The sequence below is a fragment of the Acipenser ruthenus genome, chromosome 25 (genome assembly GCF_902713425.1).
Source record: "Acipenser ruthenus chromosome 25, fAciRut3.2 maternal haplotype, whole genome shotgun sequence".
Taxonomy (NCBI): domain Eukaryota; kingdom Metazoa; phylum Chordata; class Actinopteri; order Acipenseriformes; family Acipenseridae; genus Acipenser; species Acipenser ruthenus.
The window spans coordinates 28,545,102-28,573,093 of record NC_081213.1 but is presented as its reverse complement, the minus strand read 5'-3'; the positions used below and the strand labels follow the sequence as shown (position 1 = coordinate 28,573,093).

At 45.1% G+C, this 27,992-nt stretch overlaps 1 protein-coding gene across 2 annotated transcripts; it reads left to right on the top strand.

Moving 5' to 3' along the window:
* Window positions 1-744: 744 nt before the first annotated feature.
* On the top strand, window positions 745-27,557 carry LOC117962577 (6-phosphofructo-2-kinase/fructose-2,6-bisphosphatase 4-like). Of its 2 annotated transcripts, none has more exons than XM_059000036.1 (14): window positions 745-1,018; window positions 13,058-13,174; window positions 14,015-14,111; window positions 14,886-14,949; window positions 15,221-15,295; window positions 15,954-16,010; window positions 16,743-16,864; window positions 17,571-17,778; window positions 17,886-18,032; window positions 18,289-18,393; window positions 21,075-21,204; window positions 22,839-22,901; window positions 23,532-23,596; window positions 24,828-27,557. In XM_059000036.1, the coding sequence occupies exons 1-14, from the start codon at window positions 970-972 to the stop codon at window positions 24,885-24,887; spliced, it is 1,359 nt and encodes a 452-aa protein (XP_058856019.1). In that variant the 5' UTR covers window positions 745-969; the 3' UTR covers window positions 24,888-27,557. The 2 variants fall into 2 exon arrangements, with proteins under 2 accessions (XP_058856019.1, XP_058856018.1); XM_059000035.1 differs by lacking the exon at window positions 745-1,018 and adding an exon at window positions 9,261-9,459.
* The last annotated feature ends 435 nt before the right edge of the window (window positions 27,558-27,992 follow it).

Below are 27,992 nucleotides of genomic sequence, written 5' to 3'. Positions count from 1 at the left end.
GCATAGCAGTCTGATCCATTCCTGGTTTCACTATGAGTTCAATAACACACCTGAGAGTGTTACCTCAACACTGGCTAACCGAGCTTGTATTAAAACCTGGAACAGGTCAAACCGCTAGGCAATAGGGGTCTTATATTCATCTCTGAAAAGAAAATGCAGACCCAACCACTAAAGTTTCATTACAGGAGTGTGTTACTGTATATATAATAGCAATAAAAACGACATCACTGGTATTATTGAGTTTCCTGTACCCCTCCAGTCTGGACAATCAAAACCAATCTCTGTCCTGCATAGTGCTGTCCGGCCACTGGCTCTGGAATTCCCTATTGATAACAAATAGCAAGATCGCATTCAAAATCCACAGGACCAATCAACCGTCAACATACCTGCAAAATGGTATTATGACGTATGTGTTAACGCTTTCCAATACAGTGAGAACAATACTGACAAAGGTTAAAGCCGTATTAAACTAACTGAATGGGGTTCCGCATGTCAGCGGGACGCGTTTACACTGCGTAACTACAGACAAAGAAAAACTAAAAATAGAACTGATATAGACAGATTTACCTGGGAGACATTTGGGTCACATTTTGCTTATCTCAAAGAAGACACGTTTTTACAAAGGTATAGCATTTAGAGAGAAGAACGAACGAGTGAAAGAAAGAGAAAGAAAGAAAGAAAGAAAGAAAGAAAGAAAGAAAGAATATTCTAATGGCATGTTTTTTTTTTTTTTTTGTCGTAGCCCATGTGGCCCCCTGGGCGCATGAAGAGATGTTTGAGTGAAATCGGTAACGTCACGGGTGGCCCCCGGTTCAGCGGTGTTGTTGTACAGTATAATATAGAAGTGACTTCAAACGCGTCCGTCTCAGTCGCTCACTGAGTTCGCCAGTCACGGCTGCTCAGCGCAAACACATCCAACCCCTGGGCGAGCCGCTCCAGAACCCGCAGAAAGAAAGACAACATCACAGAATGAGGGGCTCCAGCCGGTCCAAAAACACGCAGAACCTGGACCAGACGGGTAAGTGGCGACGCTGCACACGCTGTCGTTGTTTGATATGCTTGTGTTAAAGCCAGAGCGTAGACATGAATTAGTCAGGAGGCGTCTAAAGTGCGGTGCCGTGGTAAGCTTACAGAGCACAGCGTTGAAGTAAACAACCGAGAGTCACGTACACACTTTCATGCAGAGACAGCCACGGAGTTTATTACACGCAACAAGATAGCATGAAAACATGACAGTCCCGCTAGCGCTGAGGGAAGCAGGGGCTTATAGTACACTGTCGTGTTCCTTACCCGTAAAGAAACATTGTTATCATAGTGTTTAGGCCCGTAAGTGTGCAAGGGTATGGAAGAGGGCGGAGCGGCAGAGTTGTTGATGTATTTTGTAAAACTGAATTGACAGGGATTGAAGAAAGGGTCGTGTGTGTGTGTGTGTGTGTGTGTGATTATTTTATAAATGTCATCAGGTGCTTATATGGATGTTGCGTGCAATCGATGCGATATGTTATTACTTAAAGACCTTTTAAAATCGCACGTTGAGCGCTAATTTCCTATTTTTAGTCCTGACTTTTTAATATAAGAGAGGCGTGCGGTACCTGTCCAGTAAATGCTGTGTTCATGTTTCTGTGTAGCACGGTGTGATTGTTTGGGTCAACACTTCCGTAAGCCGCTGGTGTTGCAAAACCAATACAACAGTGATCGGTGATAATTTCTGTATTTATTACGCTGCAGCGCTACAGATTGGAGATGTTATCGTAATCGGACAGTCCAGCCTGGTCGTACAGCAGCGTGGTGTAGTCAAGGTGTGCTTTGTTTTGGTTTTGTTTTCCGTATACTGTTATGCATCAGCTTTCTGGAGCATAATTGTAGTTTATAACTTGCAAAACGTGCCAGCGCGACCCAGTGATGTAAAATAAACAGTGGATTTGTTTGTGTGCGTCACAGGAACCTCACACAAGCACGCTATAATTAATTAGAATAACTAACTAAGACGTCACGTGTATCCCTCTTTCTTATTCATACGTATTGCAATGTGCATAATATATATATATATATATATACACTGGTGTCCTGGCCCGTATCCGCAGTGTGTTGCTGAAATAAGGCTACACTGTCCAATGGGTTATTTTTGCAAAGAATCTACAGTAAAATAAAAGTGTTTTTCAAGTGTTGTTTTTTTAGCTGCCGGGAGGTCGGTTTTGTGTAACGTACAGTAATTCTAGGTAGTTGAACATCATAAGTTCTCTTGTTGAGCCGGGAGGTTGCTGCCTGTATGCACGTTTCTATCCTGCCAGGTGCATGTGCGGAGTTCTGCGACACAGCTGGTACGGTAAACAGAACGCGCTGGATACGGTGCAGGGTGTGTGAGGGTGATGTCATGACCGTCACATCCAACCTCTGACCAGCAACACGTGAATCCCGTGTCTGCCAATGCGGGTGTGATCAATATGTTATCAGGTAACCCATTATTACAACAAGCTTGATTAGCCATAGTGTGAAGGTAACAAGCTCAGGTGTGTCTTATTAAACTCACAGTAAAACCAGGAATGGATCAGACTGCTCTGCAACGGGAGTCTTATTGCATCCCTGCTGTGCAGTATAGGAGAACACAGGCCAAAGCTTGCAGCAAAGTGAAAACACTACAGGGATGGAATTAAGACTCCCCTTGCATAGCAGCTTGATCCATTCCTGGTTTTACAATGAGTTTGATAAGTCTATGAACTGCGGCTGATCAAGCCCTATATGATCTGCCCTCCTGAGCTCCTGCCCATAATTACTAAAGCAGCACTTTGTGTCTTTAATGATTTGCTTTGCTGAATTGTTCTCAGAATGCTAGAGAGCTAGAAAAATATAACAGAGGACATGCTGTAAATGTGTAGGTGCACTGAGGGACTGAAAACACACTGCAGGTGATCACAGAACGAAAAAGGAAAATGTTTTTATGGTGGGGGGGGGGGGGTCTCTAAAGCTGGTATTGTCTTGGGGTTATTATGTAATGTCACAACCTTCTTAAATACCTGCATGTCAATATAAATACATCAATCCGCTATCTCGGACACTGTGCCTTTAAGTCCTCGCTGCTGCAGAAGTAGGTGAAAGGTTATTAAATGACAAGCTAAAGGATATTTATACTGTGTGCTCCTCCTGCAGCTGGCACGGAGAACGGTTATCATGCACACAAAATAACCACTTCCTAACCGCATTGCTGTGGAGGTGTGTCAGAGCTGAGCAAACCTTCCCAATATCTGGGTTCTTTTGTTGTTGCTGGTCGTGTTCTTGCTGTTTTGATTGGTAGTCGTGTTTTCTAGCATGGCTTCCAATGCTTTGTAATATATCCGGGTACAGCTCTTCACAGGCATGGCTCAGGATGACGTCCCTGCCTGCCTTGCACTGACATGCCTTGAATATTTACCCCACAGGCTTGATAAAGTTGTCACCGCTTTTCACAACACCAGCAGCAGAGCAGCTCAAGCCAGTGAGCAGCCCTGAGTGTTTCAGCACCGGGGTGAGGCAGTAAAGAGTATGCTTGTGCTGTTTGCAAACATTCTCGCTGGTTCTGGGACTGGCAAACCATGTTAAATGGCAAACCATGTTAAAACACTACAGCAAAAGCATAGGGAAGCACTGTAAAGACCAGAGAAGTGAAGAGAATGCATGTGTGTGCAATACAATATCATGAGAGGTGTGAAGAGAATGCATGTGTGTGCAATACAATATCATGAGAGGTGTGAAGAGAATGCATGTGTGTGCAATACAATATCATGAGAGGTGTGAAGAGAATGCATGTGTGTGCAATACAGTATCATGAGAGGGGTGAAGAGAATGCATGTGTGTGCAATACAATTTCATGAGAGGTGTGAAGAGAATGCATGTGTGTGCAATACAATATCATGAGAGGTGAGAAGAGAATGTAAATCGGGCCTTGATTCATTTAATCAATCAATTCATGTTTCATTGAGGCCCTCAAAATCAAATCCGCCTGGATCTGTAGTGGTTTAATTGTTGCATCTCTTCATGTGGTGAATTCTGTAGACCTCACTGTTCGTTTAGGGCCTGGATTGAAAGTGGAATCAAATAGCGCTAGTGTGCTACTCCATGCCAACGAAGCACAAGCCAGCGCAGAGCTCGATTGCTCTTATCAGTTCTGCTGTGGTGCCTCTTAAAAGAAAATACTTTGAATAAGTTCCCAAGTTAGATAAGACAGACTGGCGTTCCGTGCGATTCTGACTGTCTCCCCGGAACGCTAGATCAGCACCCCATCCTCTCCTGTACAGTCAGTGAGAGGGGTCTGTCTGTGAGTGATCAGCACCCCATCCTCTCCTGTACAGTCAGTGAGAGGGGTCTGTCTGTGAGTGATCAGCACCCCATCCTCTCCTGTACGGTCAGTGAGAGGGGTCTGTCTGTGAGTGATCAGCACCCCATCCTCTCCTGTACAGTCAGTGAGAGGGGTCTGTCTGTGAGTGATCAGCACCCCATCCTCTCCTGTACAGTCAGTGAGAGGGGTCTGTCTGTGAGTGATCAGCACCCCATCCTCTCCTGTACAGTCAGTGAGAGGGGTCTGTCTGTGAGTGAGCAGCACTCCCTCCTCTCCTGTACAGTCAGTGAGAGGGGTCTGTCTGTGCGTGATCAGCACCCCATCCTCTCCTGTACAGTCAGTGAGAGGGGTCTGTCTGTGAGTGATCAGCACCCCATCCTCTCCTGTACAGTCAGTGAGAGGGGTCTGTCTGTGAGTGATCAGCACCCCATCCTCTCCTGTACGGTCAGTGAGAGGGGTCTGTCTGTGAGTGATCAGCACCCCATCCTCTCCTGTACAGTCACTGAGAGGGGTCTGTCTCTGAGTGATCAGCACCCCATCCTCTCCTGTACAGTCAGTGAGAGGGGTCTGTCTGTGAGTGAGCAGCACTCCCTCCTCTCCTGTACAGTCAGTGAGAGGGGTCTGTCTGTGAGTGAGCAGCACTCCCTCCTCTCCTGTACAGTCAGTAAGTAGCCCTTTAAAAGCAGCATGAATTTTATATGGATGAGACCCCGATGCTGGAGAACATCACCTGCTCTGGCGATCTGGGTTTAGAGATCCCCTAAAATAAATCATGTGCCAACGGGGAATGGAGATGTTGCAAGTGCTGGCACCACATTACAAAAAGCTACTGAGCCAGTAATGTAAGGAGATAAGGTCAACCTTAAGGTCATTATGAGTGTTGTCTTTCCTTCCAGTCCGCGTGCAGAGAGAGTGCAGACACAGACATGTGAAGCGGTCCTGCACGCAGATTCTCCTGCCAAATCAACACGCTTCCATGTAGATTCTTACACGATTGAAGCGCTTTTCTGAAACCAGTTTCACTATTATTATTATTATTATTATTATTATTATTATTATATATTTAGATGATATAATCCTTAATGGTACAACATTAAATGTAACTGGCTAGCATACTAGCGATGTTAAATTCACAGTGTAATTTCTGCTTAAAAACATGTAGTGCAGGGATGGATGTAAGACTCTGTTTGCAGAGCAGTTTGATCCATTCCAGGTTTTATTACGAGCTTGATTAGCCACAGTGTGTCTCGGCAACAAGCTCAGGTGTGTCTTATTAAACTCGTAGTGAAAACCAGGAATGGATCAAACTGCTGTGCAACGGGAGTCCCTTAACGGGACACAGTGAGCCTCCTAAATACAACCTTGAGGATCCAAACGAACGGATTAGCAGAAGGAATGACCTGTCAGCGCTCGTCAGAGGAGTTTGGATTATTGAGAGTCAGCCGCACAGCCAGGCAGGCGGAGTGTGTAATGAACAGACCCTGCTGTCGTTGTGGATGTACATAATCACTTAGTGTTTCAGGATTACATATTGACAGCCTGCAGGATTGCAGCTCTACGTCTCAATAGGGTTCTGTGCACAGGGCTGCTTCTTAAGGACTTGTAATGGGTAACATTTGTAAGTCTGGTCGCTAACAGTGGGATTCATTTTCTAATATATATATATATATATATATATATATATATATATATATATATATATATATATATATATATATGCATGTATTTTATTAATGTATTATTTATTGCATTTATATGATGCTTTTTATACAGAAGTATCGCACAGCACTGTACAGTACAGAGCAGAAAAAAAGAACAAACCACAATACATTTGTATAGCGTGTCACACACACAACTGCCACAGTCACACCATTTAAACAACAGATTTATTATACACATAATAATACTAAAACAGCAGTTTCAAAGTTACATTAAAACCCTCTGAGATAAGAAAGCCATTTTATAAAAGTGTGTTTTTCGTCTTGACTTGAAAGCTGTAACGGTCCCAGCTTCCCTGACAAGCGAATGATTCCATCATTTCGGAGCTCTGTAATAAAAAGCCTTCCCTCCTCCCGTGTTGTTTTGTTGCCCCCTGAGAATAACCAGCAGCCCTGCATCCTGTGATGTCAGAGTGCGGTCTGGAAGATACAGAGTCATAGTCAGCATTCTCTATCTGAACCCTCCATGCAGATGAAGAACCCCACCTAGTGCTTATCTGTGTGTCTGTCTGTCTCTGTCTGTCTCTGTCTGTCTGTCTCTGTCTGTCTGTCTCGATCTATCTATCTGTATCTATCTATCTGTTTGTCTGTCTGTCTGTCTGTCTGTCTGTCTGTCTCTATCTATCTATCTAATTATGGCGACAAAAGGCAAACAAGTTGTCAGAACAAGTCCCAGTGTAATGCTGCACTGTTAGCGATGGAATACCGAGATGATTGAAACAAAGATGAAACAAACACGCCCTCTGGTGTTACAGGGTGGGATTACAAGGGAAAGGGACTTCTCATAGCAGAAGTAGCCAAGCACAGGGCTGGAGAAGACCACAGCCCCAGTGTCTTTGATTCCATGACGTTAAACAAAACATCTCAATTCTGTTCATCTAGTTTGTTTTTATTTTTTAACCATGTCTCGCTCCTAAAGTTCTCGGTGCGTGTTTTATTCTCGCAAAGGAATCGAAAGCATTAAACTCAAAATACGAGCACGGTTTTAATAAATACAAATTCTACTTTATGACCTCGAATAACAATTTGAAATTGAGCGCCTGAGATCATAGGTCTCGTGATATCAACATACAAGGGGAATGTTTCATGTTTCTGATGCCTAACGAGCCACTGCACAGAATATGTATTCACTGGAGGGGAACAAATAAATAAACCAAGCAATCCACACAGGTGAATCAGTAATCACTGTAACTCTTCATGCACGGCGACCTCATGTGGGGACGGATAAGAAGTTATCACTGTTTTAACTGATAGTCAGCTTGTGGTAACGGATCTGCATTATACTACAGTATTGTTATTGTGCTTGTGGGGTGTGCACACAGGAAATGCAAACTGCAGTCAAGCACTACAACTGCAATACACGACTTCGCCACATGGTGGCGATACTGATCCATTCACTGCAAGGATTTTTATTTATTTTTTATCTCAGATGTGAAGATGAGGCTTGGGGAATACCAGTCCCAGCGATGTCAATAAGACTCCCATTGCACAGCAGTTTGATCCACTCCTGGTTTTCCTTTGAGTTTCATAAGACACACCTGAGCCTGTTACCTATGCACAGGGGCTAATCAAGCTTGTAGTAAAACCGGGAATAGTTGGCTGTCCAGTTTGTTTAAATTCTTCAAAACGTTTACTGTGACCGTTTTGCTCCTCTTGAAATCCATCAGTCCTGAATGACTTTTGTCGAGCTGAGGAATGTGAAATTAAGTTATATAATTATATAATTATAAAAGGAACTCCTTACTGAGTGTGCATGAGAAAAGGACACACGCATATTTTTTACATGTATTTCTACACGAGCTCAGACTGGGAGCTAGGAGTCCCGTGAGCTTCCAACATGACTTCCGACGGGATACATTAGCGTACGGCGCTGAAAGGGTTAAGCAGTGCTTTTCACAGAATCAGATCTTTTTTTATCAGGGAGGGTCAGAAATGTGCGCTCCTTTTAAAAAGCACTGCAGTTACAAAGAAAAAGAAAGAAGAAAATGCGTGCCATGCTGGTGAGAGCCCCCCTCCCCCTCGCTGCCCCATCCAGCAATGCTAAAAGAAAGCCCTGGGAGTGTGTCCAGTGTGCTGGTCGGGCGGGGTGATTCGCAGGGGTGGGGGCTTCTCCTCTGCAGGGCTAGCACACTGACCGCGGCCCTGCCTGGGGGTTCAGGAGCAATACAGCAGCTGCTGCTTATTTGTTTTCAATGTATTTGTTCTTCACCCAGACTGAGCACGCTATTAAGTGACTCTCCCACGCGTGGAGCACGCACTCTCCTGCAAAGCCTTGCAGCTTTTTGTTTTTACAGAACACACTGTACTGGCTCGCGCACACACAAGTGGCTTCATTCCGGCCGAAACTGAGAAGAACACTCTCTGCGCACGGCGTGTTATTCTGCAGAGAGGGCATCTGAAAGCTGCACGCCGCGCTGGCTTTCTCTCGAGAGCTTCTGATTGGTGCGCTTCAGTGGTCCCCTCGCCTGATTCGCTCTAACGCGAGGAAAGCACGCATTCATGGCAGAACCGTGAGCGCTTTTGATTGGTGCCTTCCCAGTTTGTGCATTGACCCGATTGGTTGAAACGCGAGACGCATACGTGGCCCACGAGTCCAGCATGTGCGGAACCCGCTTCTGTCCGTAAAATCGGAAGCTGTTGTTTTTGTCTAAATCTTGTTTTTTTGCAACCGCCCTTAAGTGTTTTTAACCCCACAGTTTCTCTTCGTTACAGATATCAGGAAAGTACATTCTGTTCTGTGACTGAAACAGAACCTTTCACGCCCTGGTACACAGCTACCGTGGAAACAGTGTTACAATAAGCGCTAAACCATGTCGTATATATATATATATATATATATATATATATATATATATATATATATATATATATATATATATATAACCGGTATATTACAACAAATTACCAGTGCAATACAGGAGCTAGACAAATGAACCGAGTAGCTTTCTGTTTTACAAAACGCAACTTATATTGAATAGAAGATTAACAGCGAGCTACCAAGTAACTGATTTAGTAATAATATTAAGCCTGATATGTAACAGCATTGTTCAGCATATGCGTAATAAACGTATAGAAAGATATTAGTAAGCGTCTTGTGCATTTGCTATCTCTTTGTCGTTGTTTATCAGTTAGTAAGATGACATGCGCTTTGTACAGAAGCGCCGGGCGTGCTCTTTGTTTAGGGGGTATACGGTAGAACTGTTTTATTGATCCGCCTCACGTGATTCCTTCCGCTCGCTAGGCGTGGAAGCGCTCATATAAATGAAGAGACCGGAGCCGATGGGTTTCTTTAGTTGTAGACAGAAATAGAAGGGAGTAATCTGTATACCATGGCAACTCCGCCGAGGGAGTTAACGCAGAACCCGCTGAAGAAAATCTGGATGCCTTGCAAAAATGGCCTTCCGGAAAAACACATTTCGCAAAGAAAAGGTAAGCGATGGGATGTGTGTGCGGAGCAGCCGCCTGCCCATGCTGTTAAACACGCAGCGTTTTGAGATCGCTCTTAAAGAAGAGCCATCAAACATCTACAGATACAGCGCCGGTTAATACACCGGCGTCAATACCGGGACTGCAAACCAGCCGCGATTGCAAACAGCTGTTATTTCAGCGTGTTTTAACTTCTCAACGTGCACTGCAGTGCAGAACAAAACAGAGACATCCGCATGTTTGTGTCGCTCATGAGCTGCATTTTAAAACTACCTGCACCAAAAATGCAAGCCCGGGTTGGTTGGTTGGTTTGTTTGTTTGTTTGGTTGGTTATTTATTAATTTATTAATGTATGTTTATTTGTTTATGTAACGAGTTATTGATTAACAGTCTTAATTCTGCAACATGTCTAACATTTCTTCAAATGTATTATTATTATTTGTAAAATAATTCTCTAAAGTAATATCTACAGTTTAAACTTGTAAATGTAATTGAAAAGGTTCATTCGCCGAATCAGCGGTTCGACTCGCCGGGATTGTAATTATCACTAAAGGTTAAATTTAGGGCTCGGCTAAATGTCTCGCCTCACACTGCCTGTGTCGGGGGACTGAAGCGATAATTATACTAAACGGTATTAAAGATGATATACATGAAACAGAGCCGTTTTGAAGATGGGTCTGTGTTAGGCTGTGCTGCCTGTGCTCAGTTCATCTGGTTAGGGGTCGTGGTGCATGGGGTCTGTCTTTGTTAGGCTGTGCTGCCTGTGCTCAGTTCATCTGGTTAGGGATCGTGGTGCATGGGGTCTGTCTTTGTGTTAGGCTGTGCTGCCTGTGCTCAGTTCATCTGGTTAGGGGTCGTGGTGCATGGGGTCTGTCTTTGTTAGGCAGTGCTGCCTGTGCTCGGTTCATCTGGTTAGGGGTCATGGTGCATGGGGTCTGTCTTTGTGTTAGGCTGTGCTCGGTTCATCTGGTTAGGGGTCATGGTGCATGGGGTCTGTCTTTGTGTTAGGCTGTGCTGCCTGTGCTCAGTTCATCTGGTTAGGGGTCGTGGTGCATGGGGTCTGTCTTTGTTAGGCAGTGCTGCCTGTGCTCAGTTCATCTGGTTAGGGGTCATGGTGCATGGGGTCTGTCTTTGTGTTAGGCAGTGCTGCCTGTGCTCAGTTCATCTGGTTAGGGGCTAAGCTGAGGCTTTGACTAAGCGTATATACTGTATGCATTATAAAGTATAGCACAGACAGGAAACTTTTAACAAAAAGCATTTGAATAGTCAGCACAGCACTTCCTACAGAAGGTGTTTAGAGTCTGAAATGAGAGTGGAAATGAAAGCAGAGTGTTGCATGTGGTTTGATACCCACCACGTGAGAATGCCATGCTGCTTCGGTCCCTCAGTGACCCCTCTCTTCCATGCACACGGACTCTCATTCTGCAAGCGCGACTGCAGAGTCTTTCTTTTTATTCCTGCTCTGTTTCTCTTCAAAGAGCATTGTTTGCTGGCTCTCGCTGTCATCCGTGTCGTGACTAGGGTAGCTCCTCTTGCCAGTGAGCACAATCAGACTATTGAGTGAGAACGTTGCCTCAGTGTGAGCACGCTGCTGAGCAAGCTGAGCCCGGCCGTGCTGCAGAAACACGTGTGCAGGAATGAGCCGCGCTGAGGCTCTGCAAATCTGTGTATGAAATACCAGCCTTCAAAGTGTGCTCCAGTATCGTACAGCACACAGCAACCACACGTTGTCTCTTCAGATGTGGAAAGCCAGGTTTGAGGAGTTTGCAGAGTTTTCACCCCCTGCTTTCATTCCTAGTTCTGTCCACGCTGCTGTGTACCTGCTTCTCTTGTTTACAGTAGAGAAAGGTTAATTGCCCTCCACACATGAAGTGCAGCAGGTCAAAGGGCTGAGGGAGTGCCCGGGCTGTACAGATAAGACTTGATGAGAGATCAGCATTATCTCATTATTTCAGAAGCTGGTGGTTCTGTCCAGGCTTGATTGGGCTCCTTACAGAAGCTGGTGGTTCTGTCCAGGCTTGATTGGGCTCCTTTCAGAAGCTGGTGGTTCTGTCCAGGCTTGATTGGGCTCCTTTCAGAAGCTGGTGGTTCTGTCCAGGCTTGATTGGGCTCCTTTCAGAAGCTGGTGGTTCTGTCCAGGCTTGGCTCCTTTCAGAAGCTGTGTTTTCTTTGTTTTGGTCTCTCTCAGAAAGGTCCAGGAGGGCTTTGTTGTGTTCTTATTGTTTTCATGTGTACCCTTTCGAAAGGCTTCTTGGTGGTTTGGTCTCTGTAGAAGGGAGGGCTTTTGTTCTGTAGAGAGCTGAGCTCCTACTTCTCATGAGCCTTCGCTGAGAGCCCAGAAGCAGCCTGTGTTGGCTCGGGGTTTGGGGGGAGGTGGGGGGTAGTGATGTAATGAGTATTACACAAAAACAGCTCGCACACATTCTCTCTTACTTTTCACACCAGGACTAGGCAACCGCACACATCCAGTTTGGTTAGATCTGGATCCTTGTGTGTTTGATCCAGCCGGTCTGGGCTGGCTGATGTGAGGTGTGTGTGTGTGTGTGTTTTTTTTATATATATAATTTGAATACAAATCAAAAGGAAATAAAAATAAGTCAATTATTTTTGTGCATAAACAGTTTTGCAGGAATTTTATAATTGCTTATTAAAATAAATAATAAAGTAATGTATGGAAATCCGTACAATTGAATTGCTTGATTAGTTAATTCACTAATAATAATAGATGAAGTATCGGGGGGGCAGACAGATGGAAAACCCACCTGCTGGTTGCTTGTGAATGCGCTCGGCCGCTGCTTGCTTGTGAATGCGGTCGGCCGCTGCTTGCTTGTGAATGCGCTCGGCCGCTGGTTGCTTGTGAATGCGCTCGGCCGCTGGTTGCTTGTGAATGCGCTCGGCCGCTGCTTGCTTGTGAATGCGGTCGGCCGCTGCTTGCTTGTGAATGCGCTCGGCCGCTGCTTGCTTGTGAATGCGCTCGGCCGCTGCTTGCTTGTGAATGCGCTCGGCCGCTGGTTGCTTGTGAATGCGCTCGGCCGCTGGTTGCTTGTGAATGCGCTCGGCCGCTGGTTGCTTGTGAATGCGCTCGGCCGCTGGTTGCTTGTGAATGCGCTCGGCCGCTGCTTGCTTGTGAATGCGCTCGGCCGCTGGTTGCTTGTGAATGCGCTCGGCCGCTGGTTGCTTGTGAATGCGCTCGGCCGCTGGTTGCTTGTGAATGCGCTCGGCCGCTGGTTGCTTGTTTACTTACTTTATTAAACGACTGCCCGTAGGCGAGGTGCCAGTGTTGGGAGTACTCTGTAGTGGCCAGGAATGGAAATAAGACTCCCATTGCATAGCACTTAGATCCGTTTCTGGTTTTCCTGACACACCTGAGCTTGTTACCTGTACACTGCGGCTAAGCAAGCGCGTAGTAAAACCTGGAGAGGGTTAAACGGCTATGCAATAGGAGTCCTGTAACAATCCCTGGTGCCCATTCTGCTCAAACCACATCGTGTCAACTGTTTTAAAAGGTGTTTTTGATTTAATTTGAGTTTAGCTTTATTGGTTAAGTAACACATGATTTATAATCTACAATTGATTTTTGTGTTTGTTTGTTTTATTTCAGTTTGCATGACAAACTGCCCCACACTGATTGTCACAGTGGGTCTTCCTGCGAGAGGTAAAACCTACATCTCCAAGAAACTGACTCGCTACCTGAACTGGATCGGAGTCCCCACCAAAGGTACCCCCTCTCACCGACCACGGGCGCTATTGATCTCAGGGCAGCCCGGATTCTGTGCTGTGTGCTGATCTCAGGGCAGCCCTGATTCTGTGCTGTGTGCTGATCTCAGGGCAGCCCTGATTCTGTGCTGTGTGCTGATCTCAGGGCAGCCCTGATTCTGTGCTGTGTGCTGATCTCGGGGCAGCCTTGATTCTGTGCTGTGTGCTGATCTCCGGGCAGCCCGGATTCTGTGCTGCGTGCTGATCTCCATGCAGCCCTGATTCTGTGCTGTGTGCTGATCTCGGGGCAGCCCTGATTCTGTGCTGTGTGCTGATCTCGGGGCAGCCCGGATTCTGTGCTGCGTGCTGATCTCCGGGCAGCCCGGATTCTGTGCTGCGTGCTGATCTCCAGGCAGCCCGGATTCTGTGCTGTGTGCTGATCTCCAGGCAGCCCTGATTCTGTGCTGTGTGCTGATCTCAGGGCAGCCCTGATTCTGTGCTGTGTGCTGATCTCCGGGCAGCCCTGATTCTGTGCCGTGTGCTGATCTCAGGTGTGTCTTACTAAACTCGTAGTAAAACAGGAATGGATCAAACTATTATGCAATGGGAGTCTTTGTTTCCAGTTTTGTCACGGACCACAATGCACTTTTCCATATACCATTTATTTGCATTTCTATTGCATGATAATCTCTTTATATGAACATACAAATCTGGTAAATTTTTTCTACCAAAGTAATTTCAAGCAGTGTTTGTTTTTTTTGTTTTTTTGAATATTGTAATATCTATCCTAGTGCTCATTGCTTTAGAATGTGTTTTTTCTTTCTATATAAAGACACATAATTCATTTCTGTTTCTTTTACAGAATTTAACGTAGGGCAGTACAGACGGGAGTGTGTGAAAATATACAAGTCTTTCGAATTCTTCCGCCCAGACAACGAAGAGGGATTGAAAATCAGAAAGTGAGCTTGCCTTTCTATTGCTTTATAAGAAGACTCGGTAGCTGTTTAAGAATATGCAGGCCTTGTTATGCGCACAAGGGCTGAAAGGGCATTTGCAGCGTGGCGCTCCTCTTCCCCTGCTCTGCAGCGTGGCGCTCCTCTTCCCCTGCTCTGCAGCGTGGCGCTCCTCTTCCCCTGCTCTGCAGCGTGGCGCTCCTCTTCCCCTGCTCTGCAGCGTGGCGCTCCTCTTCCCCTGCTCTGCAGCGTGGCGCTCCTCTTCCCCTGCTCTGCAGCGTGGCGCTCCTCTTCCCCTGCTCTGCAGCGTGGCGCTCCTCTTCCCCTGCTCTGCAGCGTGGCGCTCCTCTTCCCCTGCTCTGCAGCGTGGCGCTCCTCTTCCCCTGCTCTGCAGCGTGGCGCTCCTCTTCCCCTGCTCTGCAGCGTGGCGCTCCTCTTCCCCTGCTCTGCAGAGTGGCGCTCCTCTTCCCCTGCTCTGCAGCGTGGCGCTCCTCTTCCCCTGCTCTGCAGCGTGGCGCTCCTCTTCCCCTGCTCTGCAGCGTGGCGCTCCTCTTCCCCTGCTCTGCAGCGTGGCGCTCCTCTTCCCCTGCTCTGCAGCGTGGCGCTCCTCTTCCCCTGCTCTGCAGCGTGGCGCTCCTCTTCCCCTGCTCTGCAGCGTGGCGCTCCTCTTCCCCTGCTCTGTGTTTATTGAGATCTGTTGTAATTCTGTCTCCTGTTTAATGTAAGCAGGCTGTCTTGCACTCAGTAATACAACACGCCTTCGCTGTGCTTTTATTTTAGACAATGTGCAGCTTCAGCTTTGAATGACGTCAGAACATACCTCAGTGAAGGGGGGCAAGTGGCGGTAAGTAGAATTAGATTCAATCATTCTAATATATAATATAATCTATATTATACATATACACACACATTTTCTTTTTAACCTGTCAGAGTAACGAGCTGTATTGACAGGTCAGAGTAACGAGCTGTATTGACAGGCCAGTTTCTCTGCAGTTTGTAAAAGGCTCGGTACAGCTGTGTGTTTTGTAATGCTCTGAGAGCAGAAGGTTAATCATGTAGAATTGCACCTCTAGTGACTGTAGAGGGTAATGCAAGCCTCTCCTGTATTCCGTCAGGTATTCGATGCCACGAACACGACGCGAGAACGAAGAGACACGATCATGAAGTTTGCAGACCTGAATGGATACAAGGTAAGACTAACAATGTTATCCTGCTTTTAATAAATCTTCCAACCATTTTTTTCCCCCAGAAAGACGTTTAACAAAATATTTATAAATACTGTTTACAGAAAGACATTTCATATAAAAATGCACAGAATTCTCGTTGTTATAAATCTTCATAGAAAGAGTGCAAAAGTGTTCAAACAGACAATCAAAAAATATCGTACAACCCATGAACTGCTCTTGGTGATCGCCAGGTTCGCTTTCCTAAGAGAAAATTGGCTAACCGGACTTGGCGTTGCTTCTCTTTCGAGTCCTTTTACTCCAAAAATAAAAACCGTTTCGCAACAAGAGAAACCCAGAGCCTTGATCATACCAGCCAGCTCTTTATAATCAGAGACAGAAACATGTTGCAAAACCAAGGAAACAAATGGAGCATGATGTGTTGAGCTCCAGAGGATATCGGGCCATGTTTTCAGAGTGTTTACTCAGGGCTTTATGTGACCTCTTCAAACGTCTGTTCATTTTACAAAACTAAGAAGCAGCCTGCTAAGTGATGTAATCCGCTCTCAAGGCGTTTGCTTGTTTTTGTACAGTTTTTACATGATTTATTTTAAGAGTTAAAGACTGGTGACACTTTGGAAATACATCCCTTCATTGTTACTTTTTCTTCTCCTCCCATTTCAAGGTGTTCTTTGTGGAATCGGTTTGTGACGACCCAGAGGTTATCGCTTCAAACATCGTGGTGAGTACCGTGCGTGTGCGTGCGTGTGTCTGTGTGTGTGTGGTCAGGAGGGGATTGCTGCTCAGTGATGGAGAGGGATTAGATACAGACTGGCTCTGTCCTGGAGCTTGCAGTTCCCACACTGCAGTGGAAATGCTGGCCCAGTGCCTACACTGCAGTGCGAGAGAGGAAGAGAGAGAAGTGCTGGCCCTGTGTCTCTACACTGTCGAGAGAATAAACACCAGCCTAATGAAGGGGCAGCGTGGTGACCTCTGGTCCCCTTTCTTCCACTGCACTAACAAAGACTTATTCAAAACACAGAAACAGGTCTCTTTACAGCAAGTGTGCCTCTAGCGTCATTGCTTTTACAGTGCTTCATTAAGGAACGTTTGTTATATTGCACTTCTCTTATACTAGACTATTACATTTCAATTTAAGGGGTGTTTTTGATGCCACTTCAGTCTAGGCTTCTATTGCTGGTTCGACAGACCCCAATTAGCACTAATCTTGGACTACCTAATGTAACCTTAGGTAAGGCAATCCATTGCTAATCAGGGTCCTTGAAACCAGACTTCTAGCTTATAAAGTAAAGCGTCAAACAGCCATTCCCAATCTCTACCGAGCCCCCTCTGATCACCTCCTCCTCCTCCTCTCTCATCCTAACCGAGCCCCCTCTGATCACCTCCTCCTCCTCTCTCATCCTAACCGAGCCCCCTCTGATCACCTCCCTTCTCTCTTGCTCTCCTCTCTCAGCAAGTGAAGCTCTGCAGCCCGGATTACACGGACCGCAACACGGACGAGGCAGTGGAGGACTTCATGAAGAGAATAAAGTGCTACGAGAACTCCTACGAAACGCTGGACGAAATCAAGGACAGGTGGGGGACCGGAATAGAGTTGAGCTGTCCCTTGGAGAAGTGCACCATGCTGTGTTCCTCCCATGCTTTTCCCATGGTTGTACTGTGCATTTACCATCGTTTACCCTGGTGTGCCATGTTTATGCTTTTACAAGAGGAAATGTTTTCTAAGGGTTAGTTTACATGATTTATTTTTAGCTTTACAATAGCTTGCCTATGCTTCACCATGCACTCACTGTGCTTTTACAGTGCTTGCCTGTGCTTTACCATGCATTCACTGTGCTTTATTACACTTTGCTGTGCTTTTACTATGGGAAACTTGTATAAGGGTGATGAGAACTCCTACACAACACATAGCTTTGTTTAAAGTGATATTCTTAGAACAGGGTTATTTATAAAGTCATGTGTAACCTTAAACACAGCCAAGTGTGTGCTGATGGTGGGTCATGTGCAGCAAGTTCAAATGCTCTTGCATAAATACAAAAAATAAAATGAAATAAGAACACAACTATCCAGCTGTGGCTTATTCAGCAGTGGTAGAGGTCGATCAAATCGACCCTGCAGTTTCACACTCTTGAATCAGGAGGCCGTATTGACAGAAGCTTTCATTTGTGTGTCTGTGTACGTACGTACGTACGTATATAAAGGGGGGGGGGAGGATATGTAATGTGTGTGCAGGGTTTCGTTTTTGTGATGTAAGCGTTGTGTTTCTTGTCCGCTCTGCCAGGGATCTCTCCTACATCAAGATCATGGAGGTGGGGAGCCGGTATCTTGTGAACAGAGTGCTGGATCACATCCAGAGCAGGATTGTTTACTACCTCATGAACATCCACATCGCCCCACGCTCCATCTACCTCTGCAGGCACGGAGAGAGCGAGCTCAACGTCAAGGGCAAGATCGGAGGCGACTCGGGGCTGTCTGCACGGGGCAAGCTGGTACGCACTGTTGAGCAAAACAAGAGACCCGGGGGACTGTGTCAGAGTGGCATTGAACTGGAACCGCCTGTATGGGGTCCAACTGATTTCTTTTTCACCCTCTATAGTTTGCCAAGTTCCTGGGAAAATTCATCCAGGAGCAGAACATCAAGGATCTGAAGGTTTGGACGAGTCAGATGAAGAGGACGATTCAGACGGCCGAAGCCTTGGGAGTGCCTTACGAGCAGTGGAAAGCGCTGAACGAGATCGACGCTGTGAGTGTCTCGCCGGGCTCTCTGCGCACAGGGTTCAAGCACGTTGCAGCCCATCAGCCTCCCTCTTGGGGTTGGATCAGGAATTATGACATGGTATCCCCTGCTTTTCACGGGAGCTGCATTTGCCAAACAATTAGGGTCTACCGTGACACGATACTGTATCCCTCCTTGCTTTTAATGCTCTTTGTATTATTGTGTGTTGAAAAATTTAAGCCTCCCAAATACAAGCTAATGATTTGCCTGGTTCTGTTTTCAGGGTGTCTGTGAGGAGATGATGTATGAAGAAATTCAGGATCACTATCCCCTGGAGTTTGCATTGCGAGATCAGGACAAGTACAGATACCGCTACCCAAAGGGAGAAGTAAGTGTCCGCTTCACACAGTGCGAAGGGCTCCCAAGTGTGCCACGCTGTTACAACATGAAACTCAGCACAAAGGTCTTCCCATGCCTCCCAGATACAGACCGCAAAGCACTGCAGAGTGCAAGGGTTCCTTCACTGTCATGACCAAATCTACTTTCCTTTAACGCAGGGACTGTGTACAGAGTTCAGGCACAGAGACACACTTTTACTTGGCTTTTGTTTTGATGCAAAGTTTGCACTTTTTTTGCAGAAGGTTTTAGAAACCCTTTCTGAAAGAGGCTATTGATTTAAAAAAAAAAAAAAAAAAAAACTGGGCTAATTTCCAGAAAGGAGCTATTGATTCTAAAAACTGCCACCTCCATGTCAAAAGATATCTACTGTCCCAGTATATACCCCAAAGAGCTTTACCGTTACAAAGTGTCAAATTTGTATTACTAAAGGAAATAAAGGAAAGCTAACAAAAAATAAAACTCTACTTTTAAGACAGTTGCAAAAATATTTGTTCCAGCAATTGGCATAGACCGAAGTTTCATTTGTCAAGGTAACAAACCCCTCCAAGCATTTTTAAATGAGAACACTGGTACATCTCTGAATAGAACCACAGCTAGCATCTCTGAATAGAACCACAGCTAGCATCTCTGACTGGTACATCTCTGAATAGAACCACAGCTAGCATCTCTGACTAGAACCACAGCTAGCATCTCTGAATAGAACCACAGCTAGCATGTCTGACTAGAACCACAGCTAGCATGTCTGACTAGAACCACAGCTAGCATGTCTGACTAGAACCACAGCTAGCATGTCTGACTAGAACCACAGCTAGCATGTCTGACCTGAACCACAGCTAGCATGTCTGACCTGAACCACAGCTAGCATGTCTGACCTAGAACCACAGCTAGCATGTCTGACTAGAACCACAGCTAGCATGTCTGACTAGAACCACAGCTAGCATGTCTGAATAGAACCACAGCTAGCATCTCTGACTGGTACATCTCTGAATAGAACCACAGCTAGCATCTCTGACTGGTACATCTCTGAATAGAACCACAGCTAGCATCTCTGAATAGAACCACAGCTAGCATCTCTGACTGGTACATCTCTGAATAGAACTACAGCTAGCCTCTCATTTAACACAGAAATAAGAAGTGATCAAGTCCTAGTACTGGTGGCTTTCGTTGTGGGCTCTAAACAGTGAAGCGCTTGTCTGCTTGTTGGGCAGGTAAGCAGCTGGAGAGATTGAGTAATCACAGCTGGGTTTAATGCAGGGCAGGGGTGAACTCCTCATCAACAGGGGGCACCTTCAGGGGGCACCTTCAGGTGCCACGGAGAACTATTCCGAGACGCATTCATGCAGAGCAGAGTGCTAAAGTAAATATTGTGACAGTGGAGAAAGTGCTGTGAACTCATTAGTGCAGTCAGAGAGCACAGGCCCCGTGCAAGCTGCCTCTGCAGCAAAATATCACGGGCAGCCTGGCAGCTGCCCTCTCGCGCTGCTGTAATTCAAGTGTGAAGTGGTGTTGGTTTTAGGGAATAAATGCAAACGGTTGCATGAATTGCCTCAAACGAGCCAATATTTCCATTTCATTTATTTTTATTGCGTTTACTTTTCCAGTTGTTCATACTTCACTAATAGAATAATGCATCTGGTGGGACAGACGTATATAAAAACCCATTACTTTCCTTGAGACGATGCTTCAGGTGTGTGTGTGTGTGTGTGTGTGCGTGCGTGCGTGCGTGCGTGCGTGTGTGTGTGTGTGATTCAATCCAGAGACACACATCCTGAACAAGACTATTCCACTCTCCTTATTCGCTACATTGTAAGGAAACTAAATGCACGTGATGTATGCGTTTGTGTGTGTGAAGGAGAGCACACAACAATCATTTAAGCAGAAGATGACACGTTTCCAGAACTGATTCCAATAATCAAAGGCTGACTCACAGCATAAACGTTCTCTAGACACAGTAATGTGTCTGCTAGTTATTGGCAGAAATAACGCTGTGATCGGTTCCCTGTCTGTGGGAGCGCTTCGGGCACGGCGCTGCTGTGTTCATGGAGGATCTTCTTGAATGCTTCTCGGATGCCTGTGTTGTGTGTCTTTCCTCGTCGTGTGTGTGAAGCTAACCCTTGTTTTTGCTCGTGTCGGCAGTATTGTTTCAGACACAGAGCCTCCATCCCTTCTGCTCGAGGTCAAGTTTACCCACTTCATCAGCTTGTAAACATCCTCCCTCAAGTGCTTACCTTGCAGCTGTGCTGAGCACAGTGTACTCCTAATCGCTTCACCCTTCATTATTCTTACAACATCACTCTATAGTACAGTGTGCAACACAGCAGTATCAGCCGTTACAGCCAGCAGTTTCTGGGAAGATCTTGTATATAATTATTATAGCAATTGTAACCTCCCCACCCCCCGTGAGATACACCCGGACTACAAGGGAAGCTGGGTCCCACGTTTCCAGCACAGATTGTTCTTTAGTAAGCAATGCTTTACTTTGCACAGTTGTCTGGTTTTTTAAATGTTTGAGTGACATGCATTTTAAATAGAGGTCTGCTGTAGTGTTTGCAGTGGGATGTGTGCAATTTATTATTGTCTTTCTCCATGCGCACACAAATGTGTTCATGACCGCAGTGGTAGCCTCATTCAAAGGAAGGGTTTTTTGACTAACCCTGGTGTGTCTTTCAGTCCTATGAAGATCTTGTGCAGAGACTGGAGCCGGTCATCATGGAGCTGGAGAGGCAGGAGAACGTGCTGGTGATCTGCCACCAAGCTGTCATGCGCTGCCTGCTGGCATACTTCCTAGATAAAACTGCAGGTAACGCCCTGCTGGCATACTTCCTAGATAAAACTGCAGGTAACGCCCTGCTGGCATACTTCCTAGATAAAACTGCAGGTAACGTCCTGCTGGCATACTTCCTAGATAAAACTGCAGGTAACGCCCTGCTGGCATACTTCCTAGATAAAACTGCAGGTAACGCCCTGCTGGCATACTTCCTAGATAAAACTGCAGGTAACGTCCTGCTGGCATACTTCCTAGATAAAACTGCAGGTAACGTCCTGCTGGCATACTTCCTAGATAAAACTGCAGGTAACGCCCTGCTGGCATACTTCCTAGATAAAACTGCAGGTAACGTCCTGCTGGCATACTTCCTAGATAAAACTGCAGGTAACGCCCTGCTGGCATACTTCCTAGATAAAACTGCAGGTAACGTCCTGCTGGCATACTTCCTAGATAAAACTGCAGGTAACGCCCTGCTGGCATACTTCCTAGATAAAACTGCAGGTAACGCCCTGCTGGCATACTTCCTAGATAAAACTGCAGGTAACGTCCTGCTGGCATACTTCCTAGATAAAACTGCAGGTAACGTCCTGCTGGCATACTTCCTAGATAAAACTGCAGGTAACGTCCTGCTGGCATACTTCCTAGATAAAACTGCAGGTAACGTCCTGCTGGCATACTTCCTAGATAAAACTGCAGGTAACGTCCTGCTGGCATACCTCCTAGATAAAACTGCAGGTAACGTCCTGCTGGTATACTTCCTAGATAAAACTGCAGGTAACGCCCTGCTGGCATACTTCCTAGATAAAACTGCAGGTAACGTCCTGCTGGCATACTTCCTAGATAAAACTGCAGGTAACGTCCTGCTGGCATACTTCCTAGATAAAACTGCAGGTAACGTCCTGCTGGCATACTTCCTAGATAAAACTGCAGGTAACGCCCTGCTGGCATACTTCCTAGATAAAACTGCAGGTAACGTCCTGCTGGCATACTTCCTAGATAAAACTGCAGGTAACGTCCTGCTGGCATACTTCCTAGATAAAACTGCAGGTAACGCCCTGCTGGCATACTTCCTAGATAAAACTGCAGGTAACGCCCTGCTGGCATACTTCCTAGATAAAACTGCAGGTAACGTCCTGCTGGCATACCTCCTAGATAAAACTGCAGGTAACGTCCTGCTGGCATACTCTGTAGTCATATACAGTGTGTTCTATAGGTCAGGCAGTAATATTATAGAGCCACCAGGGTGTCGGACCTCATAGGCAGCTTCATACACAGGCTGTCTCAAGTCAACGATCACAGGCAGTATTGGAGAGCTGCACCCTGGTCACTACCTGCACCACACCTCAAAATAGAATTGCTTCCTCTTTGGTTAAATGCAGTACCTTTGACACCCGAAAGCCACAGAGGCGAGTGATGTTCTCGCTGAGCTCTGTGTTCTGGGAGGATGTGGAGGCTGTGGTTCTCCACGCCGTGGTGGTTTAGCATCATTATTGCTGTTCTGTAGCGGACCTCCTCAGTAACTCTTGTAACCTAATATCCCTTTTTTTAATATAATTTCTCAATCTCTTTTTGTGTTCAGGCACTATTTAGCATATTTGTGAATGGTGTATCTGAATTTGTTTTTACCTGAACAGTAATAAACACAATTTTATTTTTATTTTCCCCAGAGGAACTGCCTTACCTGAAGTGCCCCTTGCATACAGTGTTAAAACTCACCCCAGTGGCTTACGGTAAGATCTTTTGTTTTTTCAATCTGCTGGGAAACGCAGCCCCAAACGTCAAAGCATTCACTGTTTATGGTGATTCGACCCTAAGCAACATGTCTAACAAATGGCAGGAATACTCTGGGCAAAGCCTTTTGAATCCATGTAGTTGCATTGGAGAGGCTTTTACAGTGTTATGTATATATATTAGTTTCCAAAAGGGGAAAAAAAATGCATTTACTAAGAGGAAGATCATTTTTATTTATATATAATTAAGGCTCAGTTGCCTATTTTTCCAGTAGATGGTGCTATTTGAAGCGCTGGTTGACAGTTCGCTGATCTCTTCACAGTTACTGTGTGCATTATTGGGCAACACAGTGAACCTTCAAACCTCTTATTTCACTATCTGACTTGTGCAGGAAGTATTGGCGAGTGAATTAGTAAATTCAGTATACAGTAAAGTATAGTGCATGTACAGTTAGTTTATTGTCGACATGACCCAAGTGTGAGTAAATAACCCGACTTTGTGATTGTTGAATTGTGGAACACCGAGGGGTCACTGTAAGGGGGCCAGTACTGGTGGAGAACCCTTTGCATGTGTTTGTTTGTTCTTGGCGTGCACGTTTACCGATGATCTGTGTGTCTTTCTGTCCACAGGATGTAAAGTGGAGTCCATTTCTCTAAACGTGGAGGCTGTCAACACGCACCGAGACAGGCCAGAGGTAGGGCAGTCTTTACAGGGTTACTGGCACAGAGGCAGGGCAGTCTTTACAGGGTTACTGGCACAGAGGCAGGGCAGTCTTTACAGGGTTACTGGCACAGAGGCAGGGCAGTCTCTTTACAGGGTCCTCCAAGCGAGGAACAGGGTTACTGCACAAACCCATCGTTCCATTTATTGGGACTGAGCTCCCTGCAGAAATCAGGCAAGGGGCAGTGGTGTGGATCGGGCTGATCTACCATTCCGAGTGAAGAAACAGCTGCTTGTGTTCGTGAGGATCGCTGCTTTTCTTGCACCGTATGGAGAGCAGCGATCATCAGAAACCCAAGCAGCTGTTTCTTCGCTCGTTTCACTTGGAATGGTAAGTCAGTCCGATCCACTGTGGAGAGCTGGACTAATGGAGTTACTGAATAATCCATATAGTTATTTCTTTATGTATAATATATGTAGAGAATAAAGATCATTTTATAATGACCATTAAAGAGTGAGTTTGATATTTTATAGGTCCCAAAACTTATCTGGACTTTGCAGAATTTATTTTTACAATATTCTTCAAGGTCACTCCAGTACTTGTATGTGATAGACTGTTTATCCATGTAGGAGAAATGACTGGAAGGATCCATTTTACACTTGGGACAGACACGATTCAGGAGTTGTAGGTTTGACTCTTCTGAATCTCTAAACCTTTTTAAATTCTGGTTCATTTTAATGAGTACTTTTTTTAAAATTCTGACATTTCCATGGTTTGTCAATTCTTTAGTTATTTTATTATTTTTTGTGTTAACTAAACTGGACAAGCTTCAAAAGAAAGTGTTCAACTACAGAAGATGACACCCTCCCCTCTAAAACACAGACACACACACGCATTAAAAAATAACACAAAAAACAGGGTTGCCAAACTGTTCAGTGGAAAGTGTTTCAATGCATGTGGAAAAAAACAAATAGAAAACATTGCATGACTATTAATCTAAAGCGTTGATGCCTCTAAAGAAAATACAAAAATACAAGATTTGGAAAGGAAATGGCACGCACCAATCAACTGAACGCGTGCCCCATTGTGATGAGAAGCGAGTAATGGAGACCTATTGAATGAATATCTGCTATGCCCTCATGAGTTGTGCATGCCCCGGGCCGTGGCCCTTGTTTTGGGGGGTATTCTGTAAATGTGAAGCCGTGCGGTCTGTGTGTTTCTCATGATAGCCCTACTGAATTGTTTTATTCTTGTCGTTGTGCAGAATGTAGACGTTTCAAGACCCCCAGATGAAGCACTTCTTACTGTCCCAGCGCACCAGTGAACTGGCTCTTTCTCTGGCTGGTCTGACGGTATCTCACATCGCTGCTCTCCGCAAATTCACTTCTTGTTTGTTTTTGTTTTCTAAACTGGAGGGCGGGGGGATATTTCAGCAAATCAGAAATTGAAGTTGCAGTTTGTTTAAATGTACTAAATCGATTTGGGGGGAAAAAAAAGAAATGATGGAAATGTGAAAAAAAAAATGCAATTTGAGAATAGATCAGATTTGAAATTACATCTCGGTGGCATTCTTTGCAGGTACTGTAATGTTAACTTGTTGTTTTGTTGACTAACACTGTACTCCTCTAGAAATCAACACTTGTGTGCAGAAACGCGCGCACTATTAATGTACATATTCACGGTACGTGAACGATTGACTGAGCATTTTTATTTTCTGTGGCACTTTCCAGTTTTATATTTTATATAAGACGCGGCACGTAAACCAGGTGGTTTAAAATCACTTGGATACTTTCGTGCTGCTGTTTCCGAGACATTCACTGGAGCACGGAAACTCGTCGACACACTTTGAACAGTCTTGGTGGGTTTTTAAATTTGTTCTTGTAATATTCCGCATATCAATCGGTCTCCTCTCCCTCTTATTCACGAGCACTAGAATCACTGGGGCCCCTGTCTTTGTGTTGGAGGATTTCGGTGTCCTTTTTGTTTAAATGCTTTGATATTTAAGCTACAAATAATCATAATAAAGAAGTCTTCTTGGTTGCTAATTACCTGTGCTGTAGTTGAGACTCACTCCCAGCTGCAGTGTGCCTGCAATAAGGCCATGTGACCTACACTCCAGGAAGCAAGCAGTTAAAGCAAAGAAGCAGTGATGAGTGCTGTAGGTCAGAACTGGATCAGAAAGCCCTCCCCCTGAAGGGGATGTAGCTCACAGACTCCTGTCATTAATCATACCCATCTCGTGCTTTCATTCACTATACAGGTCTCGTAAGCGCAGTTCGGAGACGAGCTTCCTGAGAGCAACGCTAGCAAACAGAGAACTTATTTTAAACGCGTGTGGTTTCCACGCTCCCTCGATCTCTCCCCAGTCTCACACTAATTTTAGGTTTGTTCGCTGTTTGGCAAGCATGTTGACAGTAGATTGTAAGGGGCCCTTTACTAATGAATTCAATATTTCTGATGTGCAGGTCAGATAGCGAGAGAAGCAGGGAGGGGTGTACCAGATAGGAAGTTACACAATTTAAATGGCATGCTGTCACATAGGTTCCTTTCCAAACCACAGAGTTAGGGACCTGTGTAATGAATCGGGAGTGCTTACAGGAGAGATTTCCTGGAGTGTTGTTTTTTGTGAGCTACAGCTTTTGAAGGAGTCCTGACCAGTGTGTTGAAATGACAGCTGGACATGCTGCTCGTACTGGAATGAAAGTGCACATCTGGAACCGCTGCTTGCCACGGTGCTCTGCAGATATATAGAAACATTACCCTCCTGTATGTTGTGGGGTTTTTAACTTTTTTTTTGTAAACGTATGTACTGAAACTTCTCCCTATTTAGTGCACAGCAGGCATGCTACAAACCAAGACCAAATGCCTTTATATTTGAATGCTGCAATTTCAATAACGGCAGTGGCACTAGGGGGTCCTTCTATGCACCTTATTCGATGCCGAATGTGAAGCCATGGTTTGCTCTTACAATATGCCAAAAATGTTTACAGACTGTGGGGAGGGGAGGGGGGTACTATCCAAGAAGGGACTGTAGAGCTGGGACACATTCATGAATATTCAAACTAGCGCTTGCAAAAAAATCATGGTGCTCGCCTAAAATATAAATCATCGCATCAAAAAGATGCAGAGGTTACTGGTAATTTGAGGCTCCAGGTTACTGGGAATTTGATGAGGCTCCAGGTTACTGGTAATTTGATGAGGCTCCAGGTTATTTTGTTGCAATGCGGTATGAATCACACTTCAGTCTCCCAGCTTTTAAAGAATATTCAGATGATTGTTTTATATATTTTTTGTGTTTTTTAATTTTTAGTTTTGCACAATAACTGTGGAATTGAAAACCGCGCTACTTTTAAAGTAGATTTCAAATGTCCCGTCTACAGCAGATTTATTTTTTATTAATTTCATGTATTTCTTTCACTCTCTGATAATGCTGAAACGGGTGCTGTTGAAACGTCTTGCTGATTTGAATCCAGGAATAGGAGACCCATATCCTTCAAGCACTGCATTGTCTTGCACTTCATGGTTTGTTTTTTCTTCGTCGGGGGTGGTCATTGTATCTGGTTTTAAATGCAGGGTCCCGTCCCCCCCCCCCCCCAAAGATTTAAAGAAAAGAAAGATGAAGGCACAGTCTGTGATGAAGTGTTATCCTAAGATGATGGTAGCCAAGGAAAGTCACCAATATAGGCCTTCTGGAAATGCAGTATTGTAACGCTCCACTTAAACGTGATCTCTATGCAAACCCGGATCGTAGCCTGCTTCAGGAACTGCGTCGGACAGGACGAAAGAAACTCTCCACTTGGATGAGATGATCAGCACTGATCTCTCTGTGTCTGTACTGTGTAGCCTGCCTCATAATCGAGGCTCATGAAAACTGTTCATTGGATTTGCAGATGTTTGGGAAGAATGTGTTTTCTGTTGATGCTAGTTTTCTGTTTTGTTGGCCTCTTGCCTTGTAAACCTTTGTTTGGGTATCAAATAAATCACTGAAACAGGATCCTTTCTTGTCGTGCTTTTGTTCTGCTCTTCACCCCCCCCCCCCCCCCCCCCCCCCCCCCAAACATTATTTAATTTAAAAAGGAGTTTTGTTTTTCTATGAGATGCAATTAAATTGTAATCCGAGGCATATTTAATAAAAAACAACGTGTTTAAATGTAGTACAATAGTAGTATTCTATAGAACTTCCACATTAAAGTTTTTTGCCAGACAGGCAGTTTCCTGACCCCATTAAGTTTTTGGACGCAAGATGGCACTATCTGTCTCTCTTTATTTATTATTGTATAGAAACAAAAATAGATGCTTATCTTAAAGATCCATGATTCCAGAAGTGTGCAATCCCTGGAAAGGGAAAGTAATCTCATACTGCTAACTTTGGAATGAGTTGGCAACACATGTGAGGGAAGCTGGGACTCTGTATCTGTTTTTAAAACTA